Raw genomic sequence first — 25,262 nt, forward strand, 5'->3', positions numbered from 1 at the left:
GCGGCGTCCATAGTGAGACTTGCCCATTTCCTGTTGGTCTATGTCCCCGATAGCGGCGTCCATTGTGAGACTTGCCCATTTCCTGTTGGTGTATGTCCCAACATCAGCGTCCATAGTGAGACTTGCCCATTTCCTGTTGGTGTATGTCCCCGATAGCGGCGTCCAGAGTGAGACTTGCCCATTTCCTGTTGGTGTATGTCCCCGATAGCGGCGTCCATAGTGAGACTTGCCCATTTCCTGTTGGTCTATGTCCCCGATAGCGGCGTCCATTGTGAGACTTGCCCATTTCCTGTTGGTGTATGTCCCAACATCAGCGTCCATAGTGAGACTTGCCCATTTCCTGTTGGTGTATGTCCCCGATAGCGGCGTCCAGAGTGAGACTTGCCCATTTCCTGTTGGTGTATGTCCCCGATAGCGGCGTCCATCGTGAGACTTGCCCATTTCCTGTTGGTGTGTGTCCCCGATAGCGGTGTCCATAGTGAGACTTGCCCATTTCCTGTTGGTGTATGTCCCCGATAGCGGTGTCCATCGTGAGACTTGCCCATTTCCTGTTGGTGTATGTCCCCGATAGCGGCGTCCATAGTGAGACTTGCCCATTTCCTGTTGGTCTATGTCCCCGATAGCGGCGTCCATTGTGAGACTTGCCCATTTCCTGTTGGTGTATGTCCCCGATAGCGGCGTCCATCGTGAGACTTGCCCATTTCCTGTTGGTGTATGTCCCCGATAGCGGCGTCCATCGTGAGACTTGCCCATTTCCTGTTGGTGTATGTCCACGATAGCGATGTCCATCGTGAGACTTGCCCATTTCCTGTTGGTCTATGTCCCCGATAGAGGTGTCCATAGTGAGACTTGCCCATTTCCTGTTGGTCTATGTCCCCGATAGCGGCGTCCATTGTGAGACTTGCCCATTTCCTGTTGGTGTATGTCCCCGATAGCGGCGTCCATCGTGAGACTTGCCCATTTCCTGTTGGTCTATGTCCCCGATAGAGGTGTCCATAGTGAGACTTGCCCATTTCCTGTTGGTCTATGTCCCCGATAGCGGCGTCCATTGTGAGACTTGCCCATTTCCTGTTGGTGTATGTCCCCGATAGCGGCGTCCATCGTGAGACTTGCCCATTTCCTGTTGGTGTATGTCCCCGATAGCGGCGTCCATCGTGAGACTTGCCCATTTCCTGTTGGTGTATGTCCCCGATAGCGGTGTCCATCGTGAGACTTGCCCATTTCCTGTTGGTGTATGTCCCAACATCAGCGTCCATAGTGAGACTTGAAGACACGCAGCCCATCCAGTCAAAAGTGGATTAAAAAGTGGATTAAATTTGAAGATTAATCTCTTAATCTGCGGCGCTACATGAGTGTTTGTATCTCCAATGTGACAAACCATCTGCTCGGGATTAGAAATGTTAGATTAGTCCAGCATCATCATCACTGACCCAACTGTTTTTTTTTTTGGACAGTATCTGGGCTCCATGCTGGTGAAGGAGCTGAGGGGCACCGAGTCCACGCATGACGCTTGTGCCAAGATGAGGGTAGGTACAAACTGGCATGCTGGTATATTCAATATTCCACCCACTCTATGTTCAATCTTTATTATCATTGTTAAGCAGGTCTGATTGTACTAGAGTAGTACAACCGTATTATCATGAATGTATTAGTATTTTAACTTTCATATTCTCACCTAACATGTTTGACACAGGAATTGGTTGTCCTTTTAATAATGTGCGGTGTCATAAATAATAAAAATGAAGCATACAAGATAATAGGTTTTCCTTTAATGAAGAAAAAGTATTTAAGTTTCTACAAAATATTTATATTATTTCACACTGTAGAAATAGTTTTGTGGAGGGAAACAAAGCCAAAAATAATATATTTAACGTCGGAAAAAAGCTTGTGGAGAAACACATATATATTTTAGGGATCCGATACGATCATCCATGAGTGAGCTCGGCCGATGCCGGTCACCTGGATTAACTGTACATTTTTCAATTGATTTATGATAAGTGGTCTTGGCCGGGGGCACTGGTAGACAAGGGCCCCCGGCAAACTGGTAATTATTAACTCATTCAATCCCAGCCATGTTTCAAAAGACAACCCCTTCAGTAGCGGCCATTTTAGACCATTTGGACTGATCTTTCAAGGCACACAGAATATTGTGTTGTCAGGTTATATAAACATGGAACCTACCAAAACAAACATTAGACTCTCATCTTTAGTTTGTTTCTACCTTTTTGCGCTCTTTAGTAATCACCAGTAGAACATAGGTAAGTTTCAGGAAAATATCAGTTCCTGACTAAACACATTTCAAGCATAACTTTCACTTTGACACATAAATTCTTTGCTTTTGCGACAGCTCAAATATCTGAACAACTTTACTAACGCGTGTGCATGTGTGTGCACACGTGCACGCGTGTGCATGCATTAAAATTTCCCTACAATGCGTGACCTTCTGCACGCGACACTCCTCCACGCTCTCTCACTTCCTCCTTCCTGTCATGTGTGATTTTTTTCTGTTCACATGATCCCCACCGAGCTCTTCTCAAATGCACTTCTGCCACCTTGTGGCCGTTTTTATGGTTTAAAATTGCTCTGAAATTACTTACTGGAGAGTTGCGTCATCATGTCTTTTTGCCTCTTGCGCAAAAAAACGTAAGTCGTATAAATATGTTGTTGGGATCGGGCATTGGGGATTATAAAAATGTGTAACTTGAGTTAAAAATGAACTTTTTGGTGTGTTATTATTATGTTTTGCCTTTGTGTGAAAAAAAGTTAGTATTTGACACAAGCCTGAATTTAATTGAGTGCATGTTCTGGAGTAATACGAATACATGGGAAATAAATTGTTCACAAATTATTTTTTTTAACAAAATGAACCGGATAAAATAGTCTGTGTCAATCTGGCACACTGAAGCCGTTGAGGTTTTCCAGACTAGTTTGGATTCTCATGGCAATACGGGACAAAGGGCGACGCTTGTCGGGTTAATGCGGGTGTGGCTTTGAAATGCTGATCACGTGTTTTTACAGAAATTGGCTGATACTGATGGTGGCCGATCAATGGGAGCATCCCTAATATATTATTATATTTTATATACAGTTACAGTGTTCCCTCGTTTAACGTGGGGCTTTGGTTCAAAAAAATACCAGCGTTAAGTGAAATCCTTTTTTTTCCAGTTTTTTTGTTTATTATATATGTCTCAGACATGAGAAAATATATACTGTATGTTGCGCATATAGAGGGTTCTGAAAGCGCGGATCACGCCTTGGTCCATGGGCTGAATGAGCGATGTAGTGTTTCCAAAATAAGCCTGTCTCATCCATGTTAAAAACTTGCTCAGGCTTATATCCCCCCTCCTCCATGATGGCTTTAAATTTGTTCACGTATGCCTCTACCCCAGCATCCGCAGAGGCGGCCTCTCCGTGTCTTGTTGTGGACAGTTTCATCCCTTTTTGCATCCTTGTTCAAATTTATTGCTGTTGTCGTCCATATGTTATTTTCCTCCTCCTTTATGGTACGAACTGAAGATTCATTTATTCCGTAATGGCGCCCTACAGCTGCGTAAGTTCTGCCTTCCTTCAGCCTTTTGGGTGCAACTGCAGGTGCCTTTGTCGGGGCAGAGCGTGTAGTCGACATTGTGAGTTTTGTCAGGGAGAAAACTTGCAAACATAAAGCACTAAAGAGCCACACTGCTAGCGATCGAACAGTTATGTAAATTAGGCAAGCTGAATGCATTCTGTACTGTACAGGACACATGGCATAGAGGAGATTGATTGATGGTCTGCAGTCCCTTAGCCAATCGGGACGCAGAAGACAATACGAGTTGTCCCTTAGCGAATCAGGACGCAGTATGTTGCAAAAAAAACAAAAACAAAAAGCATGCTACACTGTAATAATAGCTGTGTAATAAGCGAGGCCGTGTAAAGTGAACCGTGTTACAGCGAGGGAACACACCTTATATAAATAATATAAGGGCCATCCATATAAACTTGAAAAATAAACTTCAATTTTTTTTTCAACTCTAAATCCGATCATATTAAAATAATTATTTGATGAATTAAAATGGTTTCATTTATGTATGTTTTCTCCGCCAGGATGACTCACTCCAGTCCAGTGACTTTTTAGCTTAGAATTAGCAAAAATTCTAAAAAAAAAATAAATAAATAAACGGCATTAAAAAGAAATACTTGAGGTAACAGGACGGTGCTGAGATTTGGAACTGCACACATAGTTGAAATTCGAGATGCATCTTTTTTTTTTCATACCGCTATTGATAACTTTGTGCTTCTCAAGACCAGTATGGTACCGATAACCAATAACGTTTTTTATTTAGACTTACAAGTCGTTTGTGCACACCCGGAGGTAAGAAGGACCGGAACAAATTAGTATCTGATTGATTGGTCCTAATGAAATATGATGACATCACTACTACCACATCACTACTATCAGGAGAACCAGAGTATAGACGGGGAGGAGCCACCTGCTGTGGCCCAGCAAGGTGCACTCTATTCGGGCACGTGCTCCGAGCAGCCGGTGTGCCGCCATGGAGATCTCTGGTAAACCTTTTGCACATTTCAGACGCCGCGGCGCTGGCGTTTCAGGTGGCTGATAAGGTTTTTTGTGTGCTCAATGTTTTTTTTACCCCCTCATTGCGGAGCATTTGGTACAACTAGCACTCGAAATGTCTCAGAAAGTGAATGTTTGTTTAGAAGTTAGCTCAGGGGAAATTGGGACAGGCTGTTAACGTCATAGTCAGGAGAAAACAGGAGCGCTTCAATTAATTTCGCCTCATTGGAGCATTTTTTTTTTAATTATGGGCTGTCTGAACTATTTTTAATGTTATCGGATTTATCGGTATGATGTCAGTATTCCCTCATATCGGCCTGATAATTATCGGCCCAATAAGTATCGTGCACCTCAAGTTGAAATCTTCTCAAATATGCAGAAAAATAATTTGACTTTTGGATATTTGTCATATTGATCCCAAAATGTGATAAAAATGACACCAGAAATAGTTTCTGTTGTTGATTATTTCTCAGTTATTTGTGACACCAGGCCTTGTGAGGAATGCCCTTCATCTGACAAAATGTGAGACTGAATCATCATCAGTGGATTTATTTGTCACATTTCTTCGAAAAATGGTGTTTCTTACAGCGTCAAATATAGAGCCGTGTCGTTTTCTTCCTCTCGTCTTCTCGTCCTCTGGCAGAGCGACACGCTTGGCGCTCCGCCTCCTCTGAGTTGCACGCGCACGGAAACAAAGGGGGCCGGTAATGTTGCAGTAGGTCATGTGACTTCTCTGCGTAGTTGCTTTGAGGCGCTGACTCGTTGGACATGCAGCGTTCCGATGCTTTTCCGGCACCTGTGGGATGATTTGAACTGCTCGTGTCTCTTCTCTCATCCTGCCAAAAGTGGATTTCCAAAATAAAAGCACAGAGCCTGCGATGAACTGCTTTGTTTCTCTCGCTCTCTCGTGATTTTTTTGGCGCCCTCCAAGAAGTCGACGGAGCAGATGAAGAAAGTGCCGACCATCATCCTGTCCGTGTCCTACAAGGGAGTCAAGTTCATCGACGCCACTAACAAGGTGAGGCTTCCCGTCGCGCGCGGCACCGCAAATAGCACGGGAAAAGGTCACGGGCGGCCATGTTTGCTTGTGCCGCGCGCAGGGCTCAGTTTTGAAATATGAGAGGAGTGACGCATCTTTTAATCCACTCTTTGGATTGATGCACTGTTCACGAGTCATCTACTTCATCTTCATTTTATTCCTATTATGGATCATGATTGAAAAATATATTACACATATATTATATCATGACTGGATATTATGTATGAATTAATCATATGTACTCATTTATTTGCAGTATTTTAATAACAAAAGTGATGTATCGTTGATATTATTATTGATAAATAATACAAATAAATACAAAATTTAAAGTAAAAAAAGTAATTAAATTTGTCCATAAAATAAAAAATAGTATAGTACACTAAGTCCCCAACTTACGAACACAATTGGTTCCAGACGACCGTTCTTATGTCCAATCGTTCTTCAGTAGGGGAAAAGGTAATATTAGCAATGATATAGGTACTACATGTATGTGTATACATATACAGTATATGTGTATGTATGTAAATATGAGTTTGGATGCAGTAGTAATATTAAACCAGGATAATTAATGAAAAAAACAATAATAAAAGTGATATAATAATACGTAATGATAAATGTTATTTACCTTTGAAGAGGAGTGGTCGAGCATACGTCGTTGTGGAGGAGTTGGAGGAGGAGGTATTGAAAAAAAGGACAAATGGTGGTGGTGGTTAGACTCTTCTAAAAGAGGTAGTGTTCTGTGGGTGGTGTAGAATTAAGCAGGCCTATTAACTCTTCATAAACTTTAATCACACACTCTGTCCGGGTTGTACAATGTAGCTTTCCATTTAGCTTTACACTGTATCTCCTCAGCCTCTAACTCTTCCTCTGTTGGTCTCATTAGCTCTAAGGCTGCATTAGCAGTGTCACAGTGCCCTCTACTGGTCAAGCATGTACAGTAGCAGTAGAAATACTGATTGAGCGACTACAAGGCAAAATAAAATCAAATATAGACCAGTCGGCTTGTGTTCGTATCCGAGAGTGTTCGCTAGTCGGGTGTTTGTAAGTTGGGGACTTAGTGTATTAGTGTATTATGTATAAATTATGACAGATAAATAATAAATACAAAAAATAAAACTGTCAAAATTAAGAAATACAGTAACCAATAAACGTATTTATATACTTATTTATATTAGATTTTAATATTTACAAAAGGGAATGTTTTATATTATTACTATGTTATGTTTAAATTAAGGCCGATAGATACAACTTTAGAATAAAAAAACATTTAAAGTCATACAAAGATAATTGTCAATAAAATTAAATATACTGTAAAAATATATTTATATGATTACTGTATTATATTATCTATAAATTAAGACAAATAATAAACAGTATTATGAATAAATTAAGACAGATAAATAATAAATAAAAATAATAAAGTAAAAAACAAAAAGAAAATTGTCAATAGAATAAAAAAATAGTTACAAATATTTTATTGCTGAATTATATTATGTATAAGTTAAGACAGATAGATACAAAAATAAATACAAAAATAAAATTAAAAAACAAAGAATATTTTCAACAAAATAAAAAAACAGTAAAAAGTAAAAAAAAAAAAAATAAACATTTATATTAATAATGTATTATATTATGTATGAATTAAGACAGATAAATAATAAATAAAGTTTAAAAAATGAAAAAGAAAATAAGGTACAGTAAAAAATATACATATATTATTACAGTATTATGAATAAATTAAGACCAATAAATAATAAATACATAAAATAATAGTTAAAAAAACAAAAAGAAAATTGCCAATAAAATAAAAAAACTAAAAAATATTTATTTTATTACTGAATTATATTATGTATAAATTAAGACAGATCAATTAATAATAAAAAATAAAAATAAAAAATACAGTTAAAGAACAAAAACAAAACATAATTTAAGACAGACAGATAAATAAAAAATAAATGCGGTGAAAAAAAGCAACAAAAATGAAAAAACAAACCTGTCATGTACATTACGTATGATTAATATTTTGATAATGATATAGTTTATTTTGAACATGCATACACGATTAGAAGTAGATTGCATGTTCACAGTTGCACAACATGTCCGAAAAGGAGCCGGAAGAAGCCGATCTTACGTAATCCTGCCCCTTCCTGCCCGTGTCGCTGCCTTCACTGCTCGTGTGTTCACTTCCTGTGTGCCTGTTTAGCACGTTTTAATCATTAAATCCTTGAATAAAGATGTTTAATAGTAATGTTTACCGGGTTTTTAGACAGCGTTTGAGACAATATTGTTAAATAGGTGAGTAAAGTGGACAGCAAATGTTACAACAAATAAAAATACTAATTTACAGTACAGGATATGTGGTAAATCATGCCTTAATTGAATAATGATGATAATACATTGAGTCATACAATTAATAAGAATTGCATAGTATATTTTAAAATAAATTTACTATTTTTATAAAGTAGTATTGTTTCTGCATTGTGGCGAGTGTACGTTTGCCATGAATCGGTGTAGTAGTCGTCAGATAATCCTGGCTGCCAGTGAAAAAGAATGCCTTTTGGAGGAGATAATGCAATGAAGTAAGCTTGCGTCGAGTGTCTGCCACATTTAGAGCAAAGCTGCTTTAATGAGTCTTCTGCAGCGGCAGCACCAGAGGACAAACTCCAAACTCCCCGAGCAGAATGCCGCATGAAACGGGATGAATAATAAATCACGTTTGTTTTTGTTTTTTGTTTTTTAATCCTTTCATGAAGTGGCCCACTGGAGACAATGCTGACTTCTCTCCTCCCCACAGAACATCATCGCAGAACACGAGATCCGCAACATCTCGTGTGCGGCTCAGGACCCCGAGGACCTGTCCACCTTTGCCTACATCACCAAAGACCTCAAGTCCAGCCACCACTATTGCCACGTCTTCACCGCCTTCGATGTGGTCAGTGCTCGGCTTTTGTTTGTCATTGCTGAACGCCACTCAACGCGTCCATCTCACGCAGCGTCTCCTACCCCAGAACTTGGCGTACGAGATCATCCTGACACTGGGCCAGGCCTTCGAGGTGGCGTACCAGCTGGCCCTGCAGGCGCGCAAGAGCGGTCACGGCTCGTCCACGCTGCCCGAGAGCTTCGACAGCAAACCGAACAAGCCCGTGCCCAAGCCCCGCGTCAACATCCGCAAATCTGTAAGCATCACGTCCTGTGCTCTAGCCCCGCCCACATGCCCAATCACTTCCTGTAATGCTGGAAGCCATCCATCATCTGTTGTGCTGTGTGTGGTTTGGAGTGTAGAAGACCACGTTTTGCTGCACACGCCACTGATTGTTGAGCTCTTTGTGTTGTCTTTGTGTGTCGGCAAACACACGATCTTTGTATGTGTCATAGTGCGTGTCCTCTTTTGTCCTTGCATGTCCACATACTCCTACATGACTTAGATGCAAGCAGACTACGGTGACCGACGGGTGCAAACGTGCAACAACGTCCAAACGCTCCAAACACAAACATGATCCAAAAGCCAAAACACCATAAAACACATGCAAATGCCAAAAACACACACAGACCCCCAAAACACATGCAAGACAGATACGCTGCATCCTGGTAGCCTGGCTAACCTCCTGTCAGCCTGGCTAACTTCCTGTCAGCCTGGCTAACTTCCTGGTAGCCTGGCCGACTTCCTGGTAGCCTGACTAACATCATGGGAGCATTCTCCTTTTGCATTTGTTTTGTTGTAATGTCTGTGTTTGTTCTGATGGCCACCATAGAGACACAGGCTACTACATGGGCACAAGTAGCTAAAGTCGCATGTTTTAGTATTCTTGAACAATGTTGTTAAATGTGTCCCAGAGCTCCCACAATAGCGTACAGGAAGTGTGTTGTCCAGAGTCTAGCCTTGATGAATTTTCTTACATTCTGTGCCCATAGATGGGCTCTAGGACACACGTCACTGTTTGATTATTCACCCTTAGGAGTTCATTTTGACCTTGTGTGTTCACACATTGGGACTAGAATGGCCCCAAAACCACCAAAAAAGTCAGAAAAGCGAATTTTTGTACTGTAAAAATGTCTAACATTCACATGTAGAGACACTATTACTTCAAATGCAAATCGAATACGTATACAGTAAACCCTTGTTAATTAGTGATAAGTGAATAAGTAGGATTCCTTATTTATAAATGGAATATTTGTGTAGTCAGCGCATAGCAAACCTGTTTATGACCTCCTAAATATGCTTTTTCACATTATTAGAGCCCTCTAGACATGAAATAACAACCCCATAGTCGCCTTTACACTCATTACCCAATCCAGTAGACATAATGAGAGAAAATAAAACATGTAAGATATACAGTAAATAAGAAATTGTTCTCGTGTTTGTTGCTGTAAATGTGCTCCGGTTCCGGGGAGCTGAGTGGGGGGGGTACAGGAAGTGGCGTCGGGGGTTCAGAGTTGAGTTTTAGCTTGGCACCAGTGGGCCGTGTTAGAGATTATTGTGCCTGTTGTGTGAGATCCTTCATAGCTGCAATGAAATCCTGTTGTTCCCGGCAATCAAGTCTGGTGCTTGTGTGTCTCACCCAACATTACAGGAACATTACTGACACCTTGTGACCAGTGTACAGTACTACATGTCATCGCGTCTTTGGATGCATCTTCTGAATGCCTTACATTTGTATTTTACTTCATTTAGCCGTTGTTATGCTTGAAAATGCTTAATGAAAAAAAATACTTGCAATTTGCTTAAATATACATTTTTTAAGTACTAATAGGCCGTATTCAACCGCAAAACAACATGATTTATGAATTCATGTGTTTTTGAAAAACCGTGATAGTGTGAAGCTGCAAAATTCCAAACGCAAAGTGGCGAGGGATTACTGCAATTCAAAAGCTAAGAGAACATTCTCAGTGTCAGGCAGGCCTGTGCGGGACAGGGCAAAGCCATGATTTGGTCCTCCTGTCAGTTCGCCACTTAGTGGTATTGGCTTACCTGTCTCCCTCCCCCTCTGCAACCTATATTGCTTTGTTCAATTAACGACAAGCATGCCATCACACCCGCTGCTCGGAGCGTGTGCCCGAATACAGTGCACCTTGCTGGACCACAACCGGTGGCTCCTCCCCCTTTAAACTCTGGTTCTCCTGATAGCAGTGATGTGGTAGTAGTGATATCATCATATTTCAACAGGTACAGTTGGTCAAATCCTAATTGGTTCCGGTCATTCTTACCTCCAGGTGTGCACAAACAGCATTTAAATCTAAATGTAAAAAAATAGATCGGTTATCTGTATATCGGTCTGTATAATATCATACTTACAAGATTAAAAGTCAAAATGATGAGATAAAAAGTCGAAATTGATATAAGAAACTCATAATTATGAGATAAAAAAGTCATAAGCAGAAAGTTATTGGTATCGGTAAAAAAAAAGATATCGTTCATCTCTAATTTAAAGACTGATAGGCGGTTTGAAGTCTGCACATGCGCTGCAGCTGCGTCATCATGCTACGCCACCTAGCATGCTGAGCCTGCGGAGACTGCGAAGATGAGGCTGTGCTTGTAAAAAGTCACTTCAGCAGGAGTCCCAGTACTTTTGTCCATGTAGTGCTTGTGTCCACAGGTTTGATGCCAGCTCCTTTTGGAACACTTGTACATAAACCAGGGCAGCTCTGTGACATTTGATCTTTGTGCGGCAACAATCTGTCACTCGTGTGTGTGTGTGTGTGTGTGGTGAGACCGGACCGGATAGATAAGGGTAGTGTGAGACGCTGGGAGTTTGTGTGCTGCAGCCATGATAGATGATGTCACGTGCACATGCAATGTGCTGACTCTCCTGCTGTTACGTGAAGCATTAATTGCCTCTCGCTTCACATTCCCGCCATTCTCCATCTTGCAGCGATCCACACGCTGATGTGCACTGTTGCATGAGGTTTCACACACACACACACACACAAGCGGTTGTCACGCCGATGGCTGTTGTGTTGTGGACCGAGCGCGCCCACTTTGACCACCTCTGTGTGCCCCCTGTACAGGTCATCATGCCCCCCTCCAGCCGCTGGTCACTGGGCCACATTTACACCCCCCACCGGCCTCCTCTCCACCCTCCTCTTCCTCCTTCCCGACTCTTCCATCTTCCTCACAAAGCTCAGTTGCAGGTCTTCCACGCTTTTCCTTGCCTTCTCTTCATTTTATGATTTGAGTGTTTTGGAGGGGGAACGCTCCCATCTGTAAGTGCTTCCATTGTTGTCCTGTGGCTCGCTGCCGTCTGTTGTGTCCCTCCTGCTTTGCCAGCCCCGGTCCTCCTATGTAATGTTCTGATGCGGGCCACAAATGGCCCCCGGGCCGCACTTACGGTGAGCAGAGGCGTTAAGTCCGTGGTGTCCATCCATACGTCATGTGGGACATTCATACATCATGATGCTGCCACTCTGGACCACACTGCTGATGTTGGACTAGCGTGTGTGTGCCTGTGTGTGTTGGTTAATCCTGTAACAAGATTGAGTGGTTTATGCTGTGTGTGTGTGTGTGTGTGTGTGTGTGTGTGTGTGTGATGGTGATTGGTTTGCAGCAGCGTGTCGGCCATAGATAAGAGACTAGCTTCGTTACCTCTCATAACGCTGACATCCCCGCTCTTCCTCCTACTCTTCCTCGGCAGTAGCTTCAAGGAGCCGATAACAGGCGAGCGTCGGCTGCGGCGCCGTGTTGTGTGTCAGCGTGCATGTTTGCGTCCGTCGTTCAAGCCCGCAGGTCGATGACTGATAAGTAGGGATGGTTCCGATACCGCCGTTTTTCACGTGTCGGAAATTTGCAGATACCTTTTGCGGAGAGTTCCGATTCATGAGCCATGAGTCTGTGCTTTGGTGTTGTCAGCAAACGTAGCCAAAAGAATATAATCGAACGTAGCCAGAAGAATATCAGTGAATGTATTTCCAAGAGTATCAGCAAATTTAACTGGAGGAAATGTAGCTAGACGAAAATCAGCAAACGTGGACAGAAGCGAACATAGTTAGAATAATATGAGCAATTGCACGTAGAAGGATATCAGCAAATGTAGCTAAAAGAGTATCGGCGAATGTAGCTGGAAGACTATCAACAAACATAGCCAAAAGAACATCAGCAAACATATCTAAATTTATCAACTAGAGCAAACGTAGTTAGAAGAATATCAGCAAACATAGCCAAAAAAATATTAGTAAATGTAGCTAAATTATCAGCAAATGTAGCCAAGAGTATCAGGAAACATAGCTAGAAGAATATCAGCAAATGTAGCCAAAAGAATATAAGCAAACATACTTGAAAGGATATCAGCAAACTTTGCTAGAGCAAATGTAGCTACAAGAATATCAGCAAACATGACCGTAAGAAGATCAGCAAACGTTTCTGAAAGAAAATCAGCAAACATACTGTAACCAAAGGAATATTAGCAAATGTAGCTAAATTATCTGTAAATGGAGCCAAAAGAGTATCAGCAAACATAGCTAATATATCAACAAACGTAGCCAAAAAAGTATCAGCGAACATAGTCGGAAGAATATCAGCAAACGTATGGAAAATAATATCAGCAAACCTAGCTAGAGCAAACAAAGCTCAAAGAATATCGGCAAACGTGACCGGAAGAACATCATAGAATAATATCAGCAAACGAAGCCAAAAGAGTACCAGCGAACATAGCTTGAAGAATATCAGCAAATGTAGCTGTCTCCACACATGCGTTGCACACGGTGCCCAGCTGGTGCCTTCAAGGCCACACAAAACAGTCGGACATTTCACACTCTTAGAGATGAGTTTTTTACAGCATCATGTAAAAGCAAGTTTTGTATGACGTGTTGTTCAGCCGTCTGTGAGGCCATGAACGCGTCACACTGCTGGTGTGTGTGTGCGCACGCGCGGCGTTGCACGTGTGGATGGAGCGCCATTGGCTCACATTCTTCTCGCTACGTTTGCCTCGCTACGTTTGCAGATGTTCCTTTTGCCGTGGCTGTGTATTCAAGCAAACAGAGCTCTGGTATCGGAATCGTATCAAATTCAGGTGTGGGGATGGGACTGAAAGTGAAAGAATGTGGATGGGCGCACCCCCAGCGACACGTACGCCGGCCGGCTGGCCTCCTGTCGCGTGCTCTCACGCCCCCTCCTGTCTTTTTGTGTGTGTCAGATGGAGCAGGCATCCATGGAGCAGAAGGGCCACGCCAACGTGCCGTGGATAGTGGAGCCGGGTCAGGAGGCCAAGAGAGGAGTCAACACCAAGTACGAGACCACTATTTTTTAACATACACCCCCTCCCTCGTCCTCCGTCCTCCGCCTTGTGCACTCCTGCGTGTGTGTGCCTTTCAGAGCGGTCGCCTCCTCTTCCCCACCCGTACCGTCGAGGTGTTTCGGTGGGGCTCGAGCGCCGCCTCCAGTGGGAGAACACATAAAAAGCAAAGCATCCCTCCCCCCCCTCCTCCTCCTCCGTTAGGCGAGCCTGTCCACTGCATGACGACGTTTTGGTTTCCGCCATGACGCATGACCTTTTCAACCCAGGGCTGTGGTGCACTGTCTCCACCACTAGGGGGAGCGTTTTTTTCCTCCACTTCCTGTCTGTCAAGCTGTTTTTTTTTGTTGTTTTCTTTTTCATTCATCTCCCTCCTCCTTCACTCTTAATCGTCCTCCCAAAACTTGAATGAGAGACGTCTTTAAATCGGAGAGACGATGTAGCGTCGTCATTTCTTTCATTTGAAATACTAACAAACTTGGGATGTATTTTCTTTTCATTTTAAACACAGGAAGTTGATCATGTGTGTTTTAGTTACTCCTCCTCCATGGCGCTCGTTGATTTTGAGTGATGGTGGTGGGCGGGGGAGGCGGGGGCGGAGCTTAAAAGGTGTCTTTAGCATGTGGCTTGTGAGACGCATGGTGGCCATTTTGTTGGAGAGGCGGAGCTTATGTGAGGGCTCTCTCGATAAGTGATGTCATCTCATTTGCAGGGCAGTGGCGGACGCTCATGTCTTTTACTGCGGGAATCAAAGAATGTAGCCAGCCGTAAACACGGACCTTACACGTAGAATGCAAAAAAACAAAACAAAACAAAAACACTAAAAAGAAAAAAAAACAAGGACTACAAACATGGACGCCACTTCCTCCCCCCTCCTTGCCGTGTTTAAGGTTGACTACGCAATGTTCCCATCATGCATTGAGGCTTGACACACTGGACCAACACACATACACACACACACACACACAAACAGGACTGCATGGCAACAGACGAACGTCCACTCTGAATGTTTGAACGCAGCCCTCGACCTTTGAACTTTTGGGAGGTCGCAGCGTCTCCATGGAGATGGACAGCGGGCATGTGTCATTTTTGCTTTTTTTTTTTTTTTTTTTTAATTAAGGTGAGAAGAGGAAAGAAAATGCTGGTATCGGCCAACATGTCAATGTTTAATATGAGAGTATTATTATTATATGACCATGATGATTATCTTGTGCAATTCTTGTCTACTGTTGTCTTAATGTTACATTATTTTTCTATGCGCCTGAGACTGGCGGCCCCTTTAAAAAGAAGCGTGAATGTGTCCACCCTCCATCACTTCCCACGGGGCTCGTCTCTGGCTGATGGACTATTTTCAAAGGCAGTGTTACTGTATTATTTGGATCCGAGGCTATCCGCGTATAAAATGTACATAGATATTTTGCCAACTCATTGTTCATACCTGTAATGTAACAGAATAAATAAAGGACTTGCAGTATGCGGCACTGGAAACGAGCTACCAAAGTAAAGAGTGACTTAAACAAGAAAAAAGTGGTAGATTATGTAGAGGTGTATTTGGAGTGACATTACTGCTGACCAACTCATGTACATAGGCTTGGGCTTCCAGCACGCTGATTTTTTGTAATTTTTGCCATTATTTATAACCCTGTAAAGCACATGGAATAAAATATGACTTGTACAACCATGACACTCGCTGGAGAACACTTTGTCATCAATTATTTCCTCTCCTCACGCAGCAAAGCACAACATCCTCTGTGAATATGATGAACGTTGGCATGTCAAAACCTTTGTCACAAGGCAACATGACGGACATTCACAGGCTTGTAATGCCATATATCACGTACAACAGTGTTGGCACAGTGGGAGGCCTGCGTACACTAACACAGAATATGTGTTAATGCTGTGTCACACTTCAGAGAATGTGTTATATTGCTTTAGAATATTACTTATGACAGTGGAAAAGACAAAAAAATATCCCAATAATAAGTCATGATTATGAGATAAAAACTCAAAATTCAAAAAGTAATTATGAGATAAAAAGTCGCATATGAGGTAAAAGAAAAAAGTCAGAATTACAAGATAAAACTAAGTTGAAAAAAGTCAAAATTATGAAATAAGTACTAATTGAGATAACAAAGTCACAATTAAAAATAAAAAGCCGAAATTATGAAAAAAAATAATTACAAGATAAAATATATTTACAAGATAAAAGGTCGAAATTATGACATTAAAAAAAAATCAAAATTATGGGAAAGTCCTAATTACAAGATAAAACGTCATACTTACAAGATAGAAGTCGAAATGAGATAAAAAGTCGAAATTGATATAAGAAACTCATAATTATGAGATTAAAAAAAAGTCATAACGAGATAAAAAGTTTAATTATGAGAAAAGGCATAATTGTGAGATAAAATGTCATCATGAGACAAAAACTCATAATCATAAAAAGTCATAATTCCGAGATACGTCCAATTATAAGTAAAAAGTCATAATTACGAGATAAAACATAATTATGAAATAAAAAGTCATAATTATAAGATACAAAGTCGAATTATGAAAAAAAAGTCAAAATTATGGGTCATAATAATTACCAGATAAAACGTCCTAATTATCAAAGTCATAATCCCGAGATAAAAAGTCGAATTATGAGGGGAAAAAAGTCATAATTACGAGATAAAACGTCATAATTATGAGAAAAAGTAAATGAGATAAAAATTACGAAATAAACTGTCATAATTATGAGATAAAAAGTCGAAATTCTGAAATAAGGAACTCATAATTATGAGAAAGTCATAATTACAAGATAAAAAGTCGAAATAACGAGATAAAGTCGAAATGATGAAAGGTCAACTCATACAAACTGCGCATGTGACGTCTTGTATCAATTTCGACTTTTTATCTGATAATTGTGAGTTTTTATCTCATAATTCTGTATTTTTATCCCATAATATGACTTATCATTGGGACATTTTTTCAGTAGCGGAAACGGGCTTCCATGCAATTGTATAACTTGTCCCTAATCTCTTTTTTTCCGAATTCAATGGTGAACGTGCACTATAGCTAGGCAGGTGTATTTTTTCACCAATCACGCATCTATTTCCTGTTTTCAAAATAAGAGTCTGATTTGACTTTTACCAGTCGTGCATCAATTTCCAACCTGTGATCCAAACCTTGTATCCTTTGTATGGGCTTTACTTGCATATTTATGTGAAACAGAAACGAATTTGTGTCAGTCGACACCTTGACATCAGTAAAAGTTAGAAGCTTTTTTTTTCTTTGAAAGTAAACGTCATTTGAAAGTAAACGTGACACATCCGGGCAACTCGTGGCTGACGTCACGGGTCAGGCAGCAATACACTTCCGGGTTTATACAAACTATTCATTTAAAGCAGAACTAGCTGAATACGCAACCAAGCATGCTGTTTATCATGAGTATGAGACATGGATGGGGACAGACGTCCAATTGTTGGCTCTGGAGTTGATGTAACCACGGTAGGTGTCAAGCTAGCCTGTTAGCTTAGCCGGGAAATGAGGTATCACCAGGTACTTGCTTGAATGCGTGCAATGATTTTGCCAATACCTGGAAGCCCCTCTCGTTTCCCCCGGGAACTCCCGTTGTTTTCCCTTCTTTTCCGTCACCTCCTGTTTATACAGTCAATGTCCCGTATTTTAATTTCCTTCAAATAAATCCTCTGTTGTTATACAGTAATTTGACAATGGGTACAGAACGTGTGCTTTTACTGCCATCTAGTGTGTACTTGTAAGTTAGGTGAGCTTCTGCCAATGTTTCCAGTTTCATGTGGCTGTTTTTTTTCCCAGGTTCATATTCAGCATTCAACACTTGTAGGCTGCTGTTACAGTGCGTATTTTCCGATACACATTCAAGAATCGATGCTTTTCAGCTCATCAATCATTTCACAACTTTGTTCTACAGTGTGTAAAGAGGGTTTTACTTCTTTTACCCCCACCTCACAGGGGGCAGATAAGGCCACACTATGTGCTTCTCTCCACCATCCTTTGACTGGATGCTGGACATTCCCAGAGCTCAGCGACTATGAGGTCAACACGGGCAATGGAAGCCAGATAGCAGGTAGATGGTGGACTGCTCGTTCACAAAACAGCATTTAGTGTCAATCCCACTAAACTTACAGCTATCACAGTGTGTAACAAATCACTGGACACTCCAAAAGATAAGTGGAGGACGTCGTCGTTCCCCCTAAATTACAATTTAAGTCGATGACATTTAACTACAGAGTTGGGGAACATTAGCATGGATTCAAACATGGATATACTGTACAGTATTTGAGCATATGCAAGTCTTACTTCATGTTCACGCTTACATTAAACACAAGTGAATAACATAACATGCTGTGAACCATATGGTCATTTTGCATTAAAAATAGTGAATGCTTCAACAATTATTTCATTCTGGCAATCGGAACAGTTGCTACAAGAGGACAACAACTGCTAACAAACTGATAAAAACCTCAAAAAGTGTGTGTGTGTGGGGGGGCGGAGGGTACAAGACATAATAAAGACTCAACATTTTTTAAAAAACATGTCAAAAGTGTCTTTATTGTCAAGCTTGGCAGTGTTTGGTTATCAGTCCAATACGACATAAGAGTGATGTCAGTGTTTCCCACAGGACTGCAATCTATTTGTGGCAATTGGACTTCATCATCTACTTTGAATAATTGGCGGTGACGCATGTGCATGTCATTTTTATGGACGCAAGCAAAACAAATATGTTGTTTTTTCATGTCACAAGCAAGACGGAGCCACCTGTGGGCTTGTTTCTCCAAGCGTACCCAAAGGGACCAGCCGCTTTGAAAAAATAACCAAACGAGGCGCATATGGTGTATTAAGAAGCAGAGTTATGACGCCATCTACTGTACGGCAGTGCAACGACAAGCTACAGTCACGGCTAGTCCCGTTATAATGCGTTATAATATGAGCGAGGACGAACAGGTAGCGCCAAATTTATTTGAGGCGTTCCAAATAAACCACAAATAAATTAATGTATGGGAAACACTGGCAGGTAGAACTCATATAAATGCTTTTCTTATTTACCAAGTACCTTTCAGCCCGTGATAGATAACACTGTGTGATATTTGGTGGCTACATAACACATTACGTCTGAAAAAGTCAGTGAAATGTGGGGGGAAAAAAGGCGTCACGCGCTCCCGCATCAGGTGTCCACTTCATAACTTCTCGTATTTGACGAGATGTGTCACGCTGCTGGTGTCGCAAGAGCGGAGCAAAGTGCAGGAGTCACTAAGTGAGCGTAGGCGGCCGTCGGCGCAGCACCGTGTGAAATGATACAGCAAGTGGTTGTCATACAGAAAATAGATAAGATCATGAGGTCTTGTGTAGGAAGAGTCCTATCAGGACTCCAGCTCGGTCCTCACTCGCAATGTAAACATCTGAAAGGCAAACACAAAGACGCCTGATTAAAAGGACGGGGGGAAAAAAAGCTCATACATAAAGCTGCGGGTGTGAGGCTCACTTTAAAGTCATCGATGTAGGTGAGGAAGAAGCAGATGAAGCTGAAGGCCACGATCCACTCGCACACGGCGCTGGCCACATGGAAGGGGTAGTCCTGCCAAAGCCATAAACATATTGTTCAATAAATAAATACATGCTTGGAAGATGTGTCTAACGTTGACGCCGATACCTTGCTTCCTGTGTTCCTGTGCAGGTCCATTTGGTCCGTTTGTTTCACGAAAAAGGCACAAATGACGGCTTGGTTTGTCCGTGTAAGGAAAACACTGAATGTATGGCTACTAGGGGCGTCACGAGACGAGACGATGCACGAGACTGGGTGGACGAAAACAGGACGAGACAAAATTTTAACATTACCTTTAAGAAAAGTACAATGAAAAAGTTTTGTATTTCACATCATAGTGTAAAGAATACAAGGAATTAATTGATTAAATACATTCAATAAATTATTAATTTCAATCAATTAATAGATTGGTTTTTTGTCATTAAAATTTATAAAAGTAATTTTAAATTCCTAATTTAAATAAATTTAAAATGTAACAATTACATGTAACCCAGAAGTAGATTGAGGTAGCGGGGTGATTTACAGAATAGCCACGCTAATACACAACAACAGAAAAAACTGGACAAAATCATATAAAATATGTGAAAATGATATTTTGAACCATCAAAACAGAAAACAAATAAAATCACTGAAATAAAACACTACAATAAGGATGAAAACTTTATTCACAATTCACTAGAGATTCACGAAGATTCGGTGTACGAGATGAGGCGAGACTTTACCATTACTTTTACGAAAAGTACAGTGAAAAAATACATGACAATATATTGCAAGCTACTTATTTAATTTGTATAATGTTACACTCTTCTGCACTCTGTGTATGGTAGCGGGCCCGCCTCCACCCACCGAGACAAAGAGACTGTCACTACGTTTATATGTCGTCAATATTCGGGTTAAGATCAGTTTTCCGGTTTCTGAAACATTCGGAATAACCTGTTTACATGCGTGACGTGAACAGAAAAAAAAGGGGGTAATATTCGGCTTTTGAAAAACCGGAATATGAACATATTCCGGTTTTCCAGTTATGATGGGGTTATTTGACTGCATGGAAACGTACTCTGTGTGACTGACAAAAGGGCTCACTCCATTCGTGCTATTGTTCTATGGAACAAACACGCCAATGTGCTGAAAGCAATGCACAGAGTGAAACCTCTTCGTGTTATCGTCTTCATTTTCATTTATTGTGATTAATTCATTTATTTACTATTGTCCCAGGCCTCGTGGCCACAAATCATTTTTTTTCTAAACGAGAAATCTTGTGGGCCGCACGGTGGTCTAGTGGTTAGCACGTTGGCCAATACAGGAACAGCCTGGAGATCGGGAAGACCTGGGTTCGATTCTCCTCTGGGCATTTCTGTGTGGAGTTTGCATGTTCTCCCCGTGTGCGCGTGGGTTTTCTCCTCCCACATTCCCAAAAACATGCAGGTGAGGTTAATTGGCGACTTTAAATTGTCCATAGTTATGAATGTGAGTGTGAATGGTTGTTTGTCTATATGTGCCCTACGATTGTCTGGCAACCAGTCCAGGGTGTACCCCACCTGTCGCCCGAAGTCAGCTGGGATAGGCTCCAGCATGCCTCCGCGACCCTAATGAGGATGAAGCTGTATAGAAAATGGATGGATGGATGGATGGATGGAGAAATCTTGTCACATTTTAATCTCGCAAGATCTTGTGACACCACTAATGGTTACAGTATGCTGGACACAACATTAGGTACAGCTACACAACAGGGTTCACAAGATCTCCATGTGTGCAGAGGATGACATCACATTAGAAAAGTTAGTCAAGCTACATCCCTTTCTGAAATACCGGGTGGGTGGAGTAAGGCGTGTTCCTCATACTTTTGCTCCACTCTTACGCCTCAGGAAGGGTCACACGCCGCTAGCGTTCATGCATCACAATCATAAGCGACGGGAGACGTGCTGAATGAGCCCAGCTTATCATTTCACTGATCGTATCAGCCCATCGTTTCATACTTTGCAATGTGGCCTGTAAATACGTGCGGTGAAATGTGCAAGGATACTTGGGAAGAAGGCCAAAGAGGCGATGACCGCCACAGCCAGCCGTGCTCGACACACGCTCATGGAGGATCCGTACGGGAAGGCGTGATATGAGACGACGCACTGGAGGATGATGTAGAGGACACCCGAGATGAAGAAGAGCAAAGCTCCCATGTCATGGACCACCATCACTGTCGTCTCCTAAGGTCATAGCCGAGGAGTTATCGAACAGTCGGTTGTGTTGAAGTATTTATGAAGACGCACCTGGAACGTGGCCACGATGCACATTCCCAAGCAGGAGAGCATTCCCAGCACCAGTGTCGTCCTATTCAGACATGGACTCACCACCCTAGTTTCCTCGCTCAGCTTTTCCACATACTTGAATCTGGCGTAGATCGTGGCCGTGCCTGTCATACACGCACACGCACACGCACACACACACACACACACACACACACACACACACACTCAATCACTTTTGATTTCTTCTAAAAACAGAAGTGAGACATTTCTGGAAAGTGTGCTTCCTCCTCCCACAACAGAGCACAGATGAATGAATCAGACTGATAGAAGGTGTGACAAATACACAAGCAAGATTGCAAAAATGGATAAAACTAAAACAAATATTTGTTTGTTTTAAAAATGTCAACAATGTACTTTTTGCACTGTTGGATTTTAAGGAGGTTCTGAATGCAAAAAGAATAAATGGGAGTGAGACAAAAACATTTTTGAGTAAGCAATTTATTGCAAAGAAGCATTCAAGTGAAACATGCTGTTCATCAGCTGATCAAAAGTTTAAGATCATGGCTCAAAAAAAACCTAAAACAGAAATGAAATGTTGAAAAAGGCACTCATTAATAAGTAGCTGCACAATTTTTGTTAATGAGGTGAAAAATGGGTTTGGGCGTGCTTGATGCCAGTGTTTCCAGGAGGCTAGTGTGGCGCGGCGCGTCCCTGTTCGGCCCCGCCCCTCGTGGACGGGCAACCGGGTGGCGGGCGCGTCCATCCATCCCCAAATGTTCTCCACTGGATTTAGATCAGATGGTCCAAAAGAGTGAGCTTATTCATCTGGAAGAAGTCCTTTGTGAAGTGCAGCGTTGTCCTGTTGAAAAAGCCTGTCATTACCACACAGACGAGGGCCTTCAGTGATGAGGGTGCCCCCTGCAACATGTCCACATAGCCGTCTGCCGTTTGACGCCCCTGCGCAAGCTGAAGCTCCATTATTCCATTGAAGGGTCATCATGATGGTGCCCCCACCACTGTGCCATGTGTAAAACATCTCAGGTGGAATCTCCTTGTCATGCCAGTCATGCCATGTTGGAAGCCACCAGGAGCAACAACAGAGAATAAAACTTTGTTCCACCTTTCAATGTCCCATGTTTGGTGCTCTCCTGCGAATTCCAAACACCTAAATGAAGAGCTTTGTTCTTCTTAAAAGCCTTCTCTGGCAGATGGCGTCTGATGGTTATTGGACTGCACTCGGCACCAGTAACAACCTGCATTTGGGCCGAGATGGTCCCGTGCCATGATGGACAGCCAATGGGATCCACCCGACTCATTTTTTGGGTCTACCACGTGACTTTTTTGTTCCATGAGCCTCAGGATGTTTGAATGGTTTTGCACTTAAAAATAGAGGACAAGTTTGCAACAGCTTCTACAAGATATCAAAGACTGATACAGATAATGGAATCATTCGGATACTATGATCCAGAATATGACTTTGGAATTTTCATCCTAGGAAGACAACAAAGCTATAAACATGCAACAAACACCATTAGATATGGCCAAGACACTGTGGAAGCTGGATTTGTTGTATCTTCAAAAGCCATGGAGATAGATCCAGAACAAAACTGCAGACTACTCAACTAATATTGATATCATTATGAATCCAAATGCTAATGGTATGTTTTCATGGCCAAATAAATATGTAGGTAAAATAAATGTAGGACTAATATTTATGGTGTAAATCACCATACAGGGGAACTATGGTGCTTGGTGTAGGTCTGCGCTCTCTGAGTGCTTTTCTAGTTCAAAATGTTTTTTTTTTGTCTCACTCCCATTTCTTCCTTTTGCATTTTGAACCTCTACAGAGAACCTCCTTAAAATCCAACAGTGCCAAATGTGCATTCTTGCAATTGGTCTTGAAATTTTGATCAGGAGTGTATATTAAAAGGCAAAATGAAAAATATACCTGCACATGCCGAAACAAATGTCATCAAGCCAAATATGCAGCTCTCTGGAGGGTATGCAGCTGTGTCACTGAATGCCAAAAAAATAAAACAAGTTTGCTTTATTGATTGCATTATTATTATTAATTTAATTATTGCAGAATGTACACTTAGAGACCACTTCATTAGGAACACCTGCACTGTAATGCAGGGGTCATGTCAGTCCTCTGTAGACCACGTTACATTTATTTAAAAAATATATCTGATGACTTTGTTTTGGCAGCCAAGGTGTACCCCGCCTCTCGCCCTACAGAGCACTAGCCGCATTGAAAATGGATGGATGGATGGATGGATGGATTTTGTTTTGGCATCAACTCTCTTTGCCGTGTTCGCAGGCAGGAAAAATGCTGAATATGACCCTAAGAACACCACCCTCACTGTCAAACATGGAAAAAGAAGCTGTTAACATCCTGCAGTGGACAAGTTGCACTCTGAACCTTTTTTTGTTCTTTATAACACCAACAAAGATAATGATGCTCACCAGGATGACAGTGACCCAAACAGCCAAGGCAACAATGGAGTGGCTCAAAAAGCAGCACATTAATACTTTGATAAAGTTAAAGATAATAATGCTCAGTTTTGATTCATTGAACAACATGATTAATATTCATGTCCTGTACGAGAGAATTCCTCAAGATATGTAATCCTATATATAGTCATGTAAAAGTTAACGATAGAAATGGCGGTTAAGTTATAAAGTTACGCTTTCTCCAAAAAAGGAGGCGTGTGTTGCAAGAGTTTGGGTACCAGCCAAGTGGAAAGGAAACCGAAACTAAAGCCAAACTCGTCGTTCGCTATCAAAAGTAGAACAAGTTTAACGTGAAGTCTCAGATCGGAGAGCGTGTGATGTGATGTGAGATGCGCCTGTCAGACTCACCTTATGTAGGGGAACAACACGTCCACGTCGCGTCTGAAGACCGCAGTAATGTAGGACACGATGAAGGTGCTGGAGGACCACACGACCAGAAAGACGGGCAGGAAGCACAAGCCTTGCATGAACCACCACATGGCACCCAGCTTCCACACGCCAATCAGCCCATACAACACACTCTTTCACACACACACACGTCCTGGTGGGACCCCGGGCTGCTCAGGGAAGAGTTTTCGTTCCCGCCAGGCACGTGATCAGTAGTGACATGTACAGTGTAGGCGTCTTCCTTTAAGAAAAAAAAAAGACTCCACGTACTGTAAGGTCAGCCCACGCAAATGAAACAATGTTGGTCCTGCTTCCTCCATCCATGTTCATGTGGATTTAGAGGTGTTTACATCCTATTGTTTAGTCCAGGGGTGTCCAAACTTTTTTCATCGAGGGCCATACTGAAAAATCAAAGGATGGACAGGCCACTATGATATTTTACATTTTGTCAACCAACCCATGTAGATATGCTATGGAGTTACATATTTCAAGAAAAAACAGCCTGCATCTTTTTCCATTTATGTTGTTTTCTGTTCAAATATTTCAACATTTACATCTACTTTTTCTTGTAATGCTAAGGCTTTTTTCCCCATAACATTTTGACTTTAATCTCTTAATACGTATTATAACTTTTACCACACAAATGGCACCCGGGCCTCACTTTGGACACCCCAGATTTAGTGAATACAGTGGCCGGGGAAAGTAATTCGCATATTGACCAGAATATAAGGATACC

At 41.7% G+C, this 25,262-nt stretch overlaps 2 protein-coding genes across 9 annotated transcripts in view; one reads left to right on the top strand and one right to left on the bottom strand.

The window, feature by feature from the left end:
• Positions 1–14,659, top strand: part of anks1b (ankyrin repeat and sterile alpha motif domain containing 1B) — a 126,100-nt gene extending 111,441 nt beyond the window's left edge. For 5 of the 7 annotated variants that reach the window (XM_054752926.1, XM_054752928.1, XM_054752929.1 and 2 more), the window contains 6 exons: positions 1,455–1,526; positions 5,487–5,573; positions 8,389–8,526; positions 8,603–8,770; positions 13,721–13,812; positions 14,532–14,659. In XM_054752926.1, coding sequence (XP_054608901.1) covers positions 1,455–1,526; positions 5,487–5,573; positions 8,389–8,526; positions 8,603–8,770; positions 13,721–13,812; positions 14,532–14,580 — 606 coding nt within the window. In that variant the 3' untranslated portion in view covers positions 14,581–14,659. Of the gene's footprint in view, positions 1–1,454; positions 1,527–5,486; positions 5,574–8,388; positions 8,527–8,602; positions 8,771–11,600; positions 11,724–13,720; positions 13,813–14,531 lie in introns of all 7 variants that reach the window. The other 2 variants (XM_054752932.1, XM_054752927.1) reach the window with 2 other exon arrangements.
• A 3,702-nt stretch (positions 14,660–18,361) lies between these two features.
• On the bottom strand, positions 18,362–24,754 carry dram1 (DNA-damage regulated autophagy modulator 1). Of its 2 annotated transcripts, none has more exons than XM_054752934.1 (7): positions 24,488–24,754; positions 23,574–23,641; positions 21,647–21,789; positions 21,406–21,583; positions 19,491–19,558; positions 19,323–19,415; positions 18,362–19,239 (listed from the first exon to the last, which is right to left on the bottom strand). In XM_054752934.1, the coding sequence occupies exons 1-7, from the start codon at positions 24,616–24,618 to the stop codon at positions 19,201–19,203; spliced, it is 720 nt and encodes a 239-aa protein (XP_054608909.1). In that variant the 5' UTR covers positions 24,619–24,754; the 3' UTR covers positions 18,362–19,200. The 2 variants fall into 2 exon arrangements, with proteins under 2 accessions (XP_054608909.1, XP_054608908.1); XM_054752933.1 differs by having other exon boundaries at positions 19,491–19,633.
• Between the last annotated feature and the right edge of the window lie 508 nt (positions 24,755–25,262).

This window comes from Dunckerocampus dactyliophorus, chromosome 15 (assembly GCF_027744805.1).
Source record: "Dunckerocampus dactyliophorus isolate RoL2022-P2 chromosome 15, RoL_Ddac_1.1, whole genome shotgun sequence".
NCBI lineage: Eukaryota > Metazoa > Chordata > Actinopteri > Syngnathiformes > Syngnathidae > Dunckerocampus > Dunckerocampus dactyliophorus.